General features: G+C 41.6%; 1 protein-coding gene and 1 non-coding gene across 2 annotated transcripts; both read right to left on the reverse strand.

Moving 5' to 3' along the window:
- Positions 1-1,477: 1,477 nt before the first annotated feature.
- trnas-gcu (transfer RNA serine (anticodon GCU)) lies at positions 1,478-1,559 on the reverse strand. The gene has a single exon. It is a non-coding gene; the product is annotated as a tRNA-Ser (tRNA).
- Positions 1,560-10,110: 8,551 nt separating this feature from the next.
- Positions 10,111-15,293, reverse strand: LOC114429721 (neoverrucotoxin subunit beta-like; the record flags this gene model as incomplete). The annotated part of the gene is made up of 4 exons (XM_028398367.1): positions 10,111-10,589; positions 13,972-14,018; positions 14,850-15,023; positions 15,136-15,293. Coding segments are annotated over 4 exons (858 nt in total), but the record flags the coding sequence as incomplete, so codon positions are not given.
- Positions 15,294-18,254: the final 2,961 nt, after the last annotated feature.

The following is an 18,254-nucleotide window of genomic DNA, read 5'->3' on the forward strand; positions in this document are numbered from 1 at the left end:
GAGGAGGGATTGATTTTGGAATGAGGAAGCTGCAGCCTGGGATTCCACCACTAGATGTCAGCATTGCACAGCATTGGTGGTTCAGTTCAGATTGAGAGAATGCAAAGAGTGTGCAAAGCTGTCATCAAAGCAAAAGCTGGCTGCTTGGAAGAATGTCAAACATCAAACATATTCTGCTTGGTTTAACACTTGTTTGTTTGTTCACTGCATCATTCCACATGTGTTCCTTCATAGCTCTGATGTCTTCAGGATGAATCTACAATGTAGAAAGTCATAAAAACAAAGACAAACCACTGAGTGACTTTTGACTGGTACATTTAAAATGTCATCATATGTCCTAACCAGCAGGGGGAGCACTGATCATAAACTCTCTGTCTCACATGTTATTGTCATGTGTTTTTATGGAAGATGATGCTGACTGTTGTTTTCTTGCTTCTCTCTGTAAACAGCTTGTAAACAGCAGCTTCCCTGAGGGGAAGCTAATAAATGATGCTGTAACCTCTGGGACTTGATCTGCTGGGTGTGAGTCCACTACATTATCCATCCATCCTCATCCATCCAGCTACACCCTCCCTGTTAAAATGCAGGCTGGAGGATGCGGGCATCGATCCCGCTACCTCTCACATGCTAAGCAAGCACTCTACCATTTTAGCTAATCCCCCTTGTACAAAGGATCAATTGCAAGTCAATCAGGACTCACTGCACTACATGAAGTGTACTAGTGAACTATTGGAAGCATCAGACTTTTAATCTGAGGGTCCAGGGTTCAAGTCCCTGTTTGGGCAGAACACTTTGTACTCCCTCTTGCTTGTACACCCCTTCCCTCTCTGTTAATGTGCTTGGACAGAGCTCTGTGAACAGCCAGCCTCTTTGTGTCTTGCCCTCCTTGTGCAAGGTGTCAATGGTCGTCTTTTGGGCAACTGTCAAGTCAGCAGTCTTCCTGTGGTTGTGCAGCCTACAGAACTAGACTGAGACCATTTAAAGGCCTTTGCAGGTGTTTTGAGTTCATTATCTGGTTAGAGTGGCTCCAGGTGTCTTCAATGTTGAACCTTTTCACATATTCTCATTTCCTGACCTACTGAATGTGGGTTTTCATTGGTTGTCAGTTATAACCATCAAAACTAAAAGAAATAAACACTTGAAAGTAGAATATTATCAAAAGGTTGATTTATTTCAGTAATTAATGACTACAGCTGGACCAATGAACAGACTGTGGACTTCTCCATAGAGTGATCTGTGTAGACAGAACACCAGGATTACTGTCCAAACAAAAGGTTCCACTGAGATTTGAACTCAGATTGCTGGAGTCAGAGTCCAGAGTGCTAACCATTACATCATGGAACCTCCACTATGTGTAAAACTGCCTGGAAGAGAACCAGAGACATGTAAAGGCATTAACCACTAGTCTTAAATTGGAATATTTATGACACCATCAAGTGATGATCCTGTGTCAGGACGTTGACCTTAAATTATGAAACGACGAGGATGGGATTCGAACCCACGCGTGCAGAGCACAATGGATTAGCAGTCCATCGCCTTAACCACTCGGCCACCTCGTCTGTTTGATTAACATATGTTCACGGCTTCGAGTGAAAATATGCTGCAAAACTTGAACAAGGTCACAGCTTTTGCCTTAAACATAAGCATCTTGACAAACTTTGAAGGCCAGTTTTTGGAGTAGTTGTTTGGTTTCTCCATTGTACAGATCAGAGCATTCCTCACTGCACTGCACTGCATATATCCAGGGGTGGACTGCATGTGTCCAGGGGTGGACTGACTGCATGTGTCCAGGGGTGGACTGCATGTGTCCAGGGGTGGACTGCAAATATCCCGGGGAAGCACTGCATATATCCAAGGGTGGCAGTAACTGATTACAAATACTCAAGTTACTGTAATTAAGTAGTTTTTCTGGGTACTTGTACTTTATTTTTAAGCCAGTACTTTTACTTGTACTTAAGTACAAATGTAACAAAATAATGTACTTCGCTATTTTTAACATCACAATTCGTTACTGAGTACACTTATTATTTTGAATAATGACCGGCCTTTTCTTAACCAATAAAGATACCAGTTACAAACTGACCAACATGGCTGACATTTGACTGACTGACAGACAGTCCGTCCTATGACAGCCAGGTGCACGGTCACTGAAGGGGACATCTGATTGGACCCTTGGCCCTGATATAAAAACCGTGTGACGCAAACGACGGTCAGACCCTCCTTCATCAGCTTATGAGAGGTAAGACGCGGTTTGCTCCTCCTGCTTGTTGTTAGCTTCCTAGCTTAACATATCCATGCTGATAATGTTGCTACATGTTTAAAAACGTGTCATACATTGGTGTTATTGTGCAGTGTGGAGATAATGATGTGCTGTGTGTATTTGTCCAATAACCTGCTCTGCTGTGAGTGTAATGGTTGGCCTGTTTAACATGTGCTGCTGTTTCAAATGTGCTGAGCTCTGTTGATGGAATGTTCTGGAAGAAATGTCTCTTAAAGCTTTTTGGAGGTTATGGTGTGTTTTACAAACGGTCTGTGCCGTGCTGGTTTGTACAGACAGGCGTGGCTGCTAGCGGGTGGCTGCTAGCCTGTGGCTGCTAGCCTGCTAATGGAAAAGTACTGTGGCTTATGTTAATCAGCAGGTGCTAAATGGAGCAGGGCTCATTCATTTTAACAGTGAACTGAGAATATAAGCATTGCTTAATATTGCTGAAGCTCTGTAATGATGTGGCAGTTTCATGCTGTCTTCTCTCTGCATATTGCTAATATTAAATTAAATTAATTAAACTTAATTTAAATTATTAAAGTAGTTAGTGTATTTTGCTGCATGTGAAAGGCTAACAGGGTCAGTGAGTCCTAATCATGTGTGGTTTCATATTAATGTGCTGCTTTGGTGCTATAATGCTCTCAATGAATGAAGTTGTGTGGGACAGTGTAAAAGCATCAGTGCAGCTGTGACTGGGTAAATGACTGTGGTCTGCCATGTTTGGTTACTGTGGTTAGTGCAGTGTGTTGTGACTGAAAGTGTAATAAGGAGAGGCCATAGATGATGAGTGCTGTGTTAAAGCACACTGTCATCACCTTGGTAGCATTAATATGTGGGACAGCCTTTTTACTAATTGACAGATGTAGTTCTTGTGTGTGTTGCGTGTTGTTCTGCTGCTTCTGATGCAAATGTGTGCTTCACTCTTTCATCACTGGCAGTTTATATGATTTAAATCAGGTTGACAGACTGGTGTTTATAGTAAGTGTGTAATGTGGCTGAGGGACAGACTAAAGCTGTGAGAATGCACCTGCTGCTTGTTCTTGGTGTGAAAATGTGTGTGTGTGAAAATGTTACTTTTGAATTATTAGTCAGTTGGAAAAAATATTCTCCCTTGCTGTCAAAGTAAATAGTGGCCAGTATAGAGTAATAAGAGTAATCAGAGTAAGTAATTCTCACGAAATACTAAGTGGTATCAAGAAGTATGAAAAAAACATATAAAATAAAAAACATAAAAAAACTATGAAACCTGTAGTAATATACAAATGGTCCACCAGAGGGAGCCAGAGTGAGGAGAGAGAGAGAGAGAGGATTTTTATGTTCTGTGTTATTTAAATGTTACTTATTAAATTGTATATTAAATCGTTCTTGTCTCTGTGTTCTTAAACTCTTCTAACCTTGTTACATCATGTGTTTCATCACCTATTTATAATTGAAGTAAACTTTTGAACAACTTCTCAGTGACCACAGTAAATCATTTATTGTTCTGTTATGTACAATATTTACAAAGACACAGTTTGAACATTTCTAACTATTTACCAGTGGGCATTATGAAAATGTACAGTTTATTATTTATAAAGATCAGCAGAAAATACTATTCACAAAGAACATATATATAAATGTTTGGCTGAGCAGGAGTCCTTGGTGCTGCTGGACTGGATGATGTCACGGTGAAGACCTTGGAGTCCTCTGGCTGTGAGTGGGACATCTGGGGGAGGGGGGTGTCTGTCTCCTCTGTCCACCACATCGTCCATCAGGGTTTGCAGAGCTGACGATCGGCGGCTGCCATGTTACTAAAGATGTTTTTAAAAAGGGCAAAAATAAAAATAATAACTTCCACAGAGCGGCTTCCAAAGCAGCTTAAAATATGAAAAGCTATAAAATATGTATCCTCACCCTCCAAAGGTGATGATGGTCAGTACACCTCCTCCAGGACAGACAGCTGGTCCTGCAGGGAGCCCCACTCTCCTCCACCCAGCAGTAATTCTCTGGTGCAGTGACAGACCTGATGCTTAATGACACATTAAAGCAGTGCTTTCAGGGTTATTTGCAGGGTTCTTACACATGTAGCTATTTAATTTAAAGTATTAAAATTACAAACAGACCCTGTATCAAGTCTTACGATTGAATCAAATATAAATTACATTTAATCATATTTGTCTATCTACTGGTTATATATCTAGTGTTTGCTCAGTAACTGGTATATTAATTATGATTAATAATATGGTTAAACAGCAGCTTACCGTCACCTCCCCACTGCGCTCTCCCAGCCTGAAGAAAATGAGCCGTCACTGGTTTAGCTGCTGCTGGAGCCGCCTCTCCTCTTCCTCCAACAACAAATAAATATATTAAAAAATTCCAAATTTCTAAATCCACACTGTTGTCCCGCTTGTTGTGTAGTCCGTGTTGTGTCGCTGTCGCTGCTTTTGTTTTTCCTGGGGCAAAATTTATGACGTCGCGCCACAATCAGGAAGTGCTTTGAAGGCCAGACCGTCCCATTTACCAACGGTTGAGGATCCTCCGGAGGATCCTCAGGAGGACGCGACCGTGTAGGCTGCGTCCTCCGAAGGATGCAGACCCTGAAATGAGACACAGCTATTGTTGCACTGATTAACCTCAACCACACACACCTGTGTGAGCCGCACCATCATTCTAACAGTTCCATTGTTACACTGAGTGACAGCAAAGCAGTGAGCCCCCTGCTGGTGATCAGCTGCATGTACCAGAAGCAGACAGAGATTTCTGATATGATGTTAAAGGTGTCACAGAGGAGGATCCGACTGTCTGACCTCTGATTCTTCTGTCAGCATCAGACACATCACAGTTTGATCAGTTTTCAGATCACACACAGCAGCATCAGTAACACTGAGCAGACATTACACACTCCATCAAACACACACACACACTGCTCACTTATAACAGGGATAATAAGTAAAGTTCTTTACAATAAATTCACATTCACATGTTATTATCACTTCACACATGGCACAGTATATATGGCAGAGAGTTAAAGGTGGAATATGTAGTCGGAGTTAATACCAAATATTGACACTAGGGGGCAGCACTTCAGCCTCCATCCACTGCTGCACTACCAGCACCACTCTCAGTGCTTTTTGTTTCCATTGACTGTACAACATGATTCAATCCATGTTATTTATATGACAAACTATGTGTAGTGTTTCTATGTGTGTAGCTGACATGTTGCTCAGCTTCCATTGGACACATATACTAGATGGAAGCTGCAGCAGGATTGGCTGATGACTGATCACAGGTGTGAACAATCAGCCGGTGACGAGTGGAGCAGGAGCAGCTGCCCATGCTGCAGAGACACAAACAGCAGCAGCACTCTGTGACCCATGTCCACTCTGTGTGTCCTCCAGACAGTCTTAAGATTAAGATTAAGAAACCTTTATTAGTCCCACAATGGGGAAATTGCATTTTTGCAACAGCAGATACAGACAGCAAAGGATAAGTTAAGAAAAGATATATATGATAAAATAAACTACCAATAAAATATAGAATAGAATCATCAACAGTTTACACATGAACAGTTATTGCACAGGTGAGTGGAGGGAGAAGTGGTCTGTAAGAAAACTGTACATAGTGCATCAGAAACTAAATAAATAATGTACAGGGTCAGTATCATCCTATCTGGTGGTAAAAGTCTTTCTCCCCGTCGGGGAATCGAACCCCGGTCTTCCGCGAGACAGGCGGAGATACTATCCACTATACTAACGAGGAATGCTGACAAACACTATCTGTCATAGCAGCAGCCACCTGGTGCGGTCATGTGTCAGCTGGGGTGTGACGGAGTGGCTACGTCAGTAACTGTGGGCAGACTGCAGGTGTGTGTGCACCCAGACACACACAGGTCCCAGCTGAGAGCAGCCGGACCTTCCTGTCCCCCTGTCCATCGCTGTCCAAGGTGAACCGACACCACCAGACCACAGGGCCATTATTTATTTAGCAGGAAAGAAGAAGATGCTCTGCAGCATTCAGGTGTGTTAACACAGTGCAGAGAGAGGAAGACATGAACAATGGTGTCAGAGCAGCAGCTGTTGCTGCATCAACCTGGAAATCAAACTGTTTATATATATGCACAAACTGTACGTTCATAAGTCACATGACATGCACACTGTAAATAAAAAGGAAACCACATATTTTTAAGACTCTTAGAACACAGACAGAAGTATGAATTATATATGGTTACAATCAAAAATAACTGAATGCAAATAAATGATTTTGTGGAATTTAAATCAAAACCTAAAAACACCAGAATCAGCAAATCACATGTTTGCATTACAGTGGTCCCTCCTATAACCAGTTCACCTCTCACCTTGTTTTTCTCTTACAGCTCATTGAGTTCTGGTCCGGATAGTCCGTAGACCAGTGTCAGTCCATCTCCAGAATGCAGAATGCTGCTGAAAACAGGTTTGATCTTTGGTTTCATTCTGTAATACTGGACTTATTTCCTACGAAGGTTTGAACTCTGACAGTGTTTAAACAGAGAGAACGGAGTTTAAAGTGTGCAGTGAGGGGTTCACAGCCTTAAAGCATCTAGAATAATCAAACATGGAGCTGACTACTTCCAGAGCTCCGCTGTCATGGCTCTGCAGGAGGCCAGCACCTGGTCGGCATGTTCGAGGACACCAACCTGTGCGCCATCCATGCCAAGAGGCTCACCATCACGCCCAAAGACATCCAGCTGGCCCGCTGCATCCACGGAGAGAGAGCTTGAAGTGTCCGCGGCTCCTCAAACCACAGCGGCTCTTTAAGAGCCACCTCAGTGTCCTCTAAAGAGCGGCTCCTCATCCTCTGCCTCTGCTGCTCATCACTCTGTCTGATGCACAGAATAATCAGTCTCTTCTGAAATAAATATCATCTTTTATCTTTTGTAAGATGCAGTGTAATAATACACATGTTGAACTCTTCAAGATGAATAATGGTCCGTCTCAGGGACATTTATTTATTGGTTGGTTCAAGGATGTAATATCAAACTGACACCGAGGAATATTTAACAGGAAACTATAATAAATGTTTTACAATAAATACATAATATCATTTATAAATAGCTTTAATAAGTATAGGTTTATTATGTGTAAAAGCATGATGACCTATGGAATGATAACACTAAAAAACTCTGCTGCTCCAGGAACGGTACAGGCGGTGACTCCTGCAGTCCGCCATCAGACTCATCTTCACTGTGATCTGCTTGTAAATGTCTAACACAGCAACATTTAAACTTTGCCTTGTTGGTCCTATCATGAGCTACATATTTACAATAAATGTGTTTAGTGTTGGTGGAAGCAACAATACTCCAGATGACCAGAACATGTTTTAAAATGACATTAACAGTGAGAAATGTAGGTAGAAAATAATCATTTGTACACATCAAATATTTAGTAGAAAAATCCCTGAATGTGCTTTTACTCAGTTTGCAAATGCAGCTGTCACCTTAAGAAGAGTTTAACAGCAACTCACTGTACACACCTGAACACAGATCTTGCAGTGTGAGCAGGTTTTGGATGCACTTAACCCTCAGGTCACTGTGGACTTCTTTGTCCAGTGGGTATTTTTGCCTCTTTACCCGGCACCATTGTATCTGTGTTGGTGCATATGGCACAGTTTGTGTAACAGAGACTCTCTCTAGACACATTGTCCAGTGTTATATGGTTTTGCAGTGTTTCCACTTGAAAGGATGACTCTTTGTGACTGAAGGTCAGCTGGACTCCACTCAGTCATCGCTTTATTTCTGCTTTGCTTTATTGAATCTTGTAGTGTCAGAATCAGGTTCAGATCAGATCAGATCAGGTGAAAAACCTCAAAAAAACATACAAACAAATGTTCAGAATTGAAAGATGAAAGTGACAGTGCATATTTTAGCAGCTAGCTTAGCACGCTATGCAGGTAAGTGCACTTTAAATGAAGGACTGTATTTGAACAGACAGTTTGTGTAACCAGTTCTAACAGTATAAAAGTGAATTACAGTATAATAATGATGAAATCTGGACCAGAACCAGAAGAAACCAAATTGGACAGGAGCCACTGTGCTGAGCAGCAATAATGAGGCAGACACAAGAGGAACAGTTGAGCAGCCACTCTTATATTATTACAAATGACAAGATCATTTGTCTGGTTTGTACAAAAATATCAAATAACTCAAAGAGTTAGGAAAAGAAAAAGAAATAGTGTGCACACTATAAAAATGACAGATTTCCCGTTGGGGCCCTTAAACCAAAATCACAATGGTCTCAGGTATATGGGTTGTAGAGTTACGGCAGTTCACCTTGTTCCAAGGATGCTTGTTCTGTGATGTAAGTGTGAATGGGTGTGTATACGTGGATATCTACTCGGTGCTGGAATCTCTTCAGGGGACTTGGCTCGCCATCGGTTTCAGCACAGATGTTGGTCCTGGACAACATCCGTCCTCAAAAAAACCCTGACCTACAGACCAGGTCAGAAAATGACATTCAACACCATGAATTCTCAGATGCATCATTCAGGACATCAAATGTCAGAAACATAAGTCTTTCCATGTAACTCTGACATTAATCTTAATCTCTATTCAAATCTCTAATCTAACTTTCAGTTGTACAACATTCAGTACATCTAAGTATATCATTTCTGAGAACTTGGCATTAAAGTGCTCAAACATTCACTACTGTTCATGTGAGCAGTGTTTCAATAACACTTATGGTCTTATGGTCTTTTTATACCTGGCTACATCTGCCACTAATGTCCCTGAACATGTTTGGATTCCACAGCTTTAGTTTGAAGCAGTATTTTACTAATAATTTATGCTTTTACCACATGTTTAAAATCGATCTTATCAAAATAACTAAACACAAAATAAACGTGTAAAAGCGCACATTTACGGAGCGTCATTGAACGCACCGCGACAGCGCCACAAAGATTTAGCGCAGTTAAACGCAGCGATCGTAGCGCGCTCTGACCGGCTGTGCTTCAGGGTTGGTTCAGAAAGGTCCACAGCTGCGTGGTAGCGCTGCAGCGTCTCTCTGAGTCTTTCTCTGTGTCTTTGCTTCTTTTTAACGTCCCGGGCAGGAGCAGGTGAGTGATCGCAGTTCCGCCGACGTCACAGGTTGAGGAGAAAAAGGGCAATCGGGCAGTTCAACACAAATTTTAGAATTCAAATGTAAATGTTTCTGATCCATCACCAGAACACTGGGAAACACATTTACTACCCTTTGTGTCATCAGGGACAAAAATGTCCGCTTCTAAAAACTGCTCTAAAAACTGAACAGATTCATATTTTTCTGCATCAATATGTGGAACAACTTCAGGACTGCTCAGAACTACCAAACATGACATCATTGGAGGAGTTTAACGCTTTAAATGCCAGGTAGATTGCATGATGCAAATATTTCATGTAAACATGCACAAAACAAGTTATGTTACAAGTTGGGAGGCTCAGGCATTATTTTATATCTGTCATGTCAAAGTTTATCCAAAATATTGAGTTGGAGTTATTAGTGTTTGTATTGCAGCAGTTTTAAATGGTGTTTTCCACTTAGGTCCATTAACTCCTATTATAATACTACATTTTAATATCAGAGCCATAACAACATGGAATCATGAATTTCTTAATGTAAGGGTTTCATTTGTGAGGACATGTCAAAGTTCATGATCATAAATTCAGCTTCACATTCTTCATTTCACTGCTTCTAAGACAAAAACATGTTCTGACCTGAAATCACAGTCAGTGATTCAAATGAAAGTGAAACATCATCAACATTTAAAGCACAAAGTTGAAGCTGCTGTCACTTCCACACACTCTGCTTCTACACACAGCACAGACTCACTGAGGAACCACGAGACCAGAACCTGAACCCAGCATGTAGAGGCTGAGTGAATGTGGTGCTGAAGGTGTGGAGGTGGATCAGTGTGTCAGAGGAGACTCTGTAGAAGGACAGAGTGCCAGCAGGACAGTCCACATACACTGCTGCTCTGTCAGAGACAGAGGAGGAGGAGATGGATGTTACTCTGTTATTGTGACGGACAGAGTAACGACGATCAGAGCAGCTCAGACTCCAGGACTGATTGTTTCCTCCAAACCTGCAGTCATCACTGTCTCCTTTCCTTCTGATTCTTCTGTAACTCACTGATATTTCAACCCTTCCTCTCCACTCGACCTCCCAGTAACAGCGACCAGTCAGAACATTTCTACACAGCAGCTGAGGCCACCAGTCAAATCTGTCTGGATGATCAGGATATGGCTGCTCCTCCTCCACACATGTCACCTTCCTGTTGTTGTCAGACAGTTTGAGCTTTGTGTGCACTGAGTTTGTGTCGACTTCAAGTTGACAGAAATCTGATGGAGAGAAAAAGACACAGCTGCAGTTTATCATCTGACACATCTGATGGCTTCATTCTGTCTTTACTGACTGATGTGTTGTTCATTCATACAAAGTTTATCATCAGACTTTTTGTCACTAATGTTTGAATGAACAAACACACAACTATCAGCTTTGTGTTCAAACACAAACTGGATATTTGCAGCAATGTGAGTAAAGACAGACGACACATTTAGAACATGAGAAGAACAGCAGCATCAACTGTATCATTGGATAAAGAGCATCATCCAAAAGCCCCATACAGGAACACACACAAACACACACACACACACACACACACACACACACACACACACACACACACACACACACACACACACACACACACACAGATTTTCAAAATAAAAGCCTCCAAATCATTACACACCTTACTAGGCCTGGTAAACTACACACAAGCCACCCAGAAATATGCAGACACACACTATACACACCTGCCAACACACAGACACACAAACATGGATTTTCAAAATAAAAGACCCTGCACAATAACAGGATATGGCTGACGTGTAGATTTTCAAAATAAAACACTTAAACATGTTTTAACATGCATTAGGGAGTGTCCCCAACCCCCCCCCCACCCCCCCCCACACACACACACACACACTTACACAGACACACACACACATACACACTTACACAGACACACACTGATTTTCAAAATAAAAGCCTCTAATTCATTACACAGCTAACTAGCGCTAGCCACCCCTACAAATTATACATCAAATCGACCGGCTCGGTCAGGACTACTACCCTCTGAGGTTTGGTAGCGATCGGATAAACGGTGTTTGAAAAAATCCAGAAAAACTGCGATCGACCCTCCCCACAGGCATCAAATCACTGTCAAAACTTTGAAGGCATGGCGTTTGGGCATGCTTTCACACAGAACCTTCATTCAAAATGTAAAATGTAGATAAACATTAGACCTCTGACCTATAGAGTCCCCATGTCTGTGCCACTTTTTGTTTTGACAGGCAAGCCACTTAAGCTGACCTAACCCCCCTCATAGGAAATAATGGGAAACTGGTGAGATCCCTGACAAAACCCAGCTAACTTTGGAAGCCTATCAGTCTGGCATGCCTCTACACAGAACATTCATTTCAACTGCAAACTGCTCATAAGGAGTTGGACTTTATCATACTGAGTCCTCATGTTCATGTCTTTTACCAAACTTCATAAAATAGCAGCCAAAGTCACATCCACATCTTTAGGATTCCTCCATTCAGAATGAATGGAGAAGCTTGGGGCCTATTAAACCTTATATAAAACCAATCAGAAACACTGTAAAAGCATGAAATGTCATCAGTGGCATCTTTCACATCTGCCGGTGATCAGGAATGAGGTTTGGTGGTATATAATGGGGCGGACCGGCAGCAGAGTGTGGGTGAGCGCGCATTGGCCCACTCAAAATGTCTTGTGAAATTTTCTAGGTTATATAAACAATAGTTATTTCTATTTTCTTTCCTGTTTGGTTCTTCTGTCCTTATGTTCCTTTCTTTGGTTGGGATTGTTGGTGCATTATCATTGAGGGTTTTTCCTGTAGAACAGACCAAAAGTCCAGTTCATATGTTCACTGGGCCGAAGCCTCTGTCATAAAATCAATAATGTCATAATATGCCACCAGTACTGTTGTCCACAGGATGAAATCACACATTTAAAAATGATTATTATTTATATATATTTAACATTTCACCACAAGATGGCAGCAAACATGGTCAAACTCTCACCCTGTTTTGCCAGTGATCTGTGTTTTTTTTTTTATTGCCCATTTCTAAAATGGCAAGTGTGAGTAAGAAAAGGAAGGTTGACAGCGAAGGCCGAAGTTTCAGGACAAGTGGAAATGGAAGAAGAATGTGAGGGCAAGACATCTTGCACATTGAAACCTGTGTTGGAGCCAGACCTGCCCCCTTTACTGCAGCTGAGAGCCCAGTCTCTTCCTTCTCATCAGAGGTCCCTCGTTAATTGCGGGGTTACGTTCCAAAAATAACCCGCAAAAGGTGAAATCCGTGAAGTGATGGGCTTTATTTTTTACAGTTATTCTAGATGCTTTAAGGCTGTGAAGCCCTCACTACACACTCTATACTCCTTTCTCTCCTGTTCAAACACTGTCAGAGTTCAAACCTTCATAAAAATAAGTCCAGTGTTACAGAATGAAACCAAAGCACAAAGCAAAATAAAAGGAAATATAATAACTGAAGATTAAACAATGGTTTGTGAAATGGAAGTTGTGGCGGCTGCACTAAGATGAATGATAAGTTAATGTGGTCTGTTCAGAGCTGTCAGTAAAAGCTTGTTTAACTGGTTTCGGCTGTCCCGCCTAACAAATGAAGAGAAATGACAAAAGTTTTTCTCTTTAGTATGTGAACAGGAAGTGGCCGGTATTTTCCCTCCAGCTGAGTTTCGGGATTCTGTATGGAAGGCTTCCGCTTTTTTCCCATGGAAGAAAAGAGGACTGCCTCATGGATACTGTCAAAGTTATTCACATAGCTAAAACACTCATTTAAAAGACGACTGGACATACTTTCTATCTACTGACAGGGCGCCGCCATGACAGTTGGAAAGCTGCCCCGTGATTGGTTGAATGGAAATGCTGCATTGTGCTGAAAATCAGGGCGTTTGTAGCAGATTGGGAAAAAAGGGAAGAAGCGGTGCAGGGAAACATGGCGGATAACGTGTTTTGTTACTAATTGATTAAAAACTTTAAACAGAGACCCCGTGTGAAACTTATTTTGGTGGTAACTCGTTTTCTTAAACAGTGGCGTTTCTCGCCCTAACCCTAACCCTAATAATGCTGCTCACAGCTCAGTGTCTCAGTGTCTTCACTCTTCAGTCCATCAGTCCAGTCTGACCCTTTGGATGAGATTCTTTGTGTCTGAGTCCTGCCTGCTTTTGGACTGTGGAGCTGTTTCTTCCTGTGTTTGGACCTTTTCAACCCTTTGTGGTCTCTTATTGGATTTTGTCTTTTGTCTGCTTTGGTTGTCTCTGTTATGTCCCAGGCTGAGGGGAAACCCACACACAGCATGTCTGCACCTCCCCACTCGTCCCCACTCTCAGATCGGCAGCTACACAGGCTGGTTTCAGTGTTAGGCTGCAGTTCATGAACTCAGAGCTGAGCAGTGCCCAAACAAACACAGAGACACTACAACACACTAAAGCTCCCTAACAAGAGAAAAAAGGAAAACCAATGACAAAGCTGGAACCTAAAACTCCTGCTGGGGAGTAATAAACTCCAGTAAACACCAAAGAAATCCAACCGCCGAGGCTGCGCTACAACAGCTCTGATGGACTGATAGAACACTGACTCATGCACAATAACATGAGGAAAGACTGAGTCAAACTTACACTTCCTCAGCCCAGGTTTTAACCTCTGCTCTCCACCATGCTCCACCCTGCAGGAAGAAACACAGTCAGAATGATTTTCTAACCAACATGAGTCCAAACTGCTGATCAACATGAAGCAGAGTTCCTCAGTTTGTCAGAGACACACAAACAGACTGAAACTCATCTGTGTCGACTCCAGAAGAGTCTCTCCTGATCTGCTCTGTGTTTATTCATGTCCTCCATTCTGTGAAATATTGCTCTCTGTCAGTGCTTTACTGTAAAATCCTCTTCATGCAGCAACAGTGTAGGTTTGATCTCAGCATTGTGCATTTATCCAAAGCAGCAAACAAGCCACACTGTCTCTGACTGTTTGTTCCTTTCACTCTATATGCAAACACAAGCCTGGTTCACATGTGTCATGGATGGAAGAGTTTCTGACACACTTCAAATAAATACATTCACTCATGTCTGTGTGTAGTTGTTACAGTGATAATATTGTAGTGTCTCCCTGCTCTCTGTCTCTGACTGAAGGAACTCCTCCTTCTACCATTGTGTTGTTGTCTCCTCTGAAGCTTCACATATGGATTGTTTCAGGAACATTTGTTTGTGGAAATAATTCAGTGGTTCTTACAGCTGAGGACATTAATAAGTAGGGCATCATTTTGTATTTGATCTGCACTAAGTGTGACTGAAAATCAGTCTGTTTGTATTTTGACATGAAGAACGTGTATAAAGAAAAGTGAAGTTAACATGATGGACACTTAATGATGGAGGAAGATGAACATCAGGGATCAGTGATTATTTCTTCTCTGCAGTTTCAGTCCATCCATCAACAGCTGTGGATATATGAGCTAAACTGACAGACTGAGGAGGACTCATGCTCTGTGGTCTCTGTGTACCTGAGAGTCTTCAGACTACAATCTGGACTGTTGAGTAAAGCAGACAGCAGCTTCACTCCTGAGTCTCCTGGATGATTGTAGCTCAGGTCCAGCTCTCTCAGATAGGAGGGGTTGGAGGTCAGAGCCGAGGCCAGAGAAGCACAGCCCTCCTGTGTGATCAGACAACCTGACAGACTGGAGGAACAAAACATGTCATGAACTCAAGAAGAAAGAAGGAAAATCCAACAGATCTTCAACATGAACATGAAGCAGAATTTAACTGATGATCAACAAGCTGGATCCTGACCTGAGAGTCTCCAGTCTGCAGTCTGGACCCCCTAATCCGTGAGACAGCTGCTTCACTCCTGAATCCTGCAGGTCGTTATTATCCAGATCCAGCTCTCTCAGACTTGAGGACTGGGAGCTGAGGACTGAGGACAGAGCTTCACAGCTTCTCTCTGAGAGGTTACAGCTGCTCAGCCTGAAAGAAATGAAATGTGTACATTTAACAATACTGAATAATTGTAAGAAGTAGAGCAGTGCAATGAAAAAAAACAATTCTACAACATGAAAGGACACTATTGTCTAAGCTTAGTAATGTCAGTGGTTATAATTTGTGAATTATGTTTGTACATTTTTTATTATTAATCATCTGTCATTTCTATGGCAGAGAACAGGAATCAGCCAATCAGAAAAAAATGTATTGTTGCCAGGTGAGGTCTGAGATTCAGCTGCAAGCACACCGTGCAGCAGACGTTATGGCATATAGGGCAGGCCAGGAGTGAGAGACAGGGAGCGGGTTTCCTTCTATATTGATCCTCCCTCTGTGTTTCAGTCACTTCATGTGAACTGATTGTGTGCTGATCAACACAAGCAGACACATCAGCACAGATTCATGTGAACTAAGTTACCTGTTGTGCAGCTTTTTTTGGAGGCTTTGGGTAATCTGTTTCTAATCTGTTTAATCTGATCTGTTCTGTGAAGTCTCTAAAACCTGACAGTGCAGCTGATGGCCTCATTGGGAATACAGTGAAACAGAAATGTGGTTTTTGTGGTTAAAGTCATGGTGGCACAGAGGTAGACAGTAACAGATGTAAACATTTTGTTCTAATAACCTGTTAGTGTAGTGCCACCATGAGGCTGACAGAACTGTTTCATTTTCAGTTGGTTTTATATTTGTCATCATGGCTTAAAATAAATAAGGAGTTATTGAATCTCTCAGTGATAGTTGTTGAGTTAACCCTTTACTTCTGTCAGTATAATAGCTGTTGAAATCCACCAGAATGCAGGAAATGGCTTCTACTTCATCCAAAATGTTCTGGGGGAGGTAACTCTGATACTTTTCCACATTAAAACCATACAGCCTGTCCTTATTAGCTTTAGATATGATTCCAGCCTCAGACCTTTATGGTGTATTTCCAGGCTATTCTTTAAGGTCAGTGACTTCATATTGTTCATCTTCAGCAGTTTCTGTTTCATAACTTCCTAATGTTCAAAGGTTTTCTACTTTTCACAATAAAACAGCTTCATCTATTCAAAGTGTTTCAGCAACTTAAATTCAGACTGCAGATTCTCCAGCAATTCAGAGCAATCCTTCACATCATTCAGAGCAATGCTTCAGCTGCAGCAACCAAACTCACATTTTCTGCAGGAAATGCTTTCTAGTTAACTTTGTGTTCATAGTGTGTCAATTCATATTTTCGTCTTGTTTAATGAGTTGCAGTTTAATGTTATAGATGTACTTGCACAATCCATCATCATTTAATCTCTTGAGTGAAGCCTACATCTAGAAGGTTTCATTCCTAAATGTGTTTTGTTTGTAACCCAGTTTAAAATCCCCACATGTTTTAATGAGTGTTGATCATTTCAGTTCAAGTTTAAATGTGTAAGCATTTAAAATGTGATTTAAAAGGGTAAAAAGTGTTACATGTTTGTTGTGTTATGTTAAAGAATGTTGCTGAAAGATGTTCCCACCAGCATAGATGGGGTTAATAACAAGTGACAGGACCGTGAGCACAGTGTGACACAGACTAGGAGAGGTGTGTCGGAGAAACATGTGTAACACAGAGATTTTCTGTCTTCATTTCTAAGTTAGCAGTGCACAAAACGGTGTGTAACTTGTGTCTTAAGGTTGTTGACAGGACAATCTGTGAGAAGAAGTCTAGCAGCATACTGAGAGGCGGGAAGACTTTCGCCTGCTGCGGTATATGTCAGTCTGTAATCATTTAAGTTGCTGCTTTATAGAGTGTATTAAGGTGTGGGGGCCACAACTTTTGTTTAAGTGACCTTGAGGTTGGTAAACTGAGTTTCTGAATTCATTAGAGGGTTAAGAAAAAAGGTTATATTGTGTTTTTGCCTCCAAACAGCTGGAGTGTTTTTCTTTAAAAAAGTGACATTTTATGTTTAAGGCTCCAAAACAATATTCTAATTTTATTTTCATGTTCTTAGTTCACCAGCATTAACCTTTTCTTAAATAACTGAGAATTATTTTTCTAAAACCTTGTGTTGTGTTACTTATTACTCACCTGAGAAAGGGCAGTGATTCAATTGCAGAGACATATGCAGACGTAGTTAAGATCTTCATTAAAAATATAATTTAAAGATGGCCATTTGATTGATGGGTCAAACACTGCACTTGTGTGTATTAAAGGGACATCCAAGATAATAATTAAAACTGAGTTAATCAGGGTTAAGAAACATTGGATAAATACTTTAAAAGAACCTAAAAGCCTGCCCTCATCTGTAATGTGGTGAGAGTTGCTCCTCTGGCACTTCCTGTGTTTTTCATTTCTTGCTCGTTTCCTTGTTTTTGTTCTTTCCAGGCGCGATGGTCCAGCTGGGTGGAGTCGTGGCTTCTTCTCACCTGGGTTCCGTTTCCCGTCATTCCGCCGGCTACTTAAGCGCCGCCTCCCTTCTCCTCGGCGCCAGTTCTTCACTGCTATTTTCGTACTAAGCAACCAGCCACCTTTCTGTCCGTTCTAAGTGACCAGTGACTTACCTTGTTTTTTGCCTAGGCCTCCAGCCACGCCACCCGGTTGTTTCTCGCCCTGGACCTGAGTTGTGCTTCGCCCTCGTGGTTGTTTTTCGTTCCTCCTTCAAGTTACCTCGTAGTTCGCCCTTGTGGTTGTTTTTGGTTATATTTTGGACTCAGCTCAGTTTTCGCCTCAGTGGTAGTTTTTTGTTTTCTCTATTAAAGTGAGTAAATGTACCTGCTTCTGGATCTCCGTCTGTGATCGCACATAACATCATCAATATGACTACAGAGGGGAGCGCTACATGTTGTTGAAGTGTTTTCTATGTTCACACATGTTTGTCTGAAATATTTTACACCAGAAAGTTCCAACAATTTTATTTTGGAACTCATTTGTACTAGTTATATCTACAACTCATGTTGATATACAACAATGAAATGTGAAGACTGGATCA

The sequence above is a fragment of the Parambassis ranga genome, unplaced genomic scaffold, assembly GCF_900634625.1.
Source record: "Parambassis ranga unplaced genomic scaffold, fParRan2.1 scaffold_21_arrow_ctg1, whole genome shotgun sequence".
NCBI classification, from domain to species: domain Eukaryota; kingdom Metazoa; phylum Chordata; class Actinopteri; family Ambassidae; genus Parambassis; species Parambassis ranga.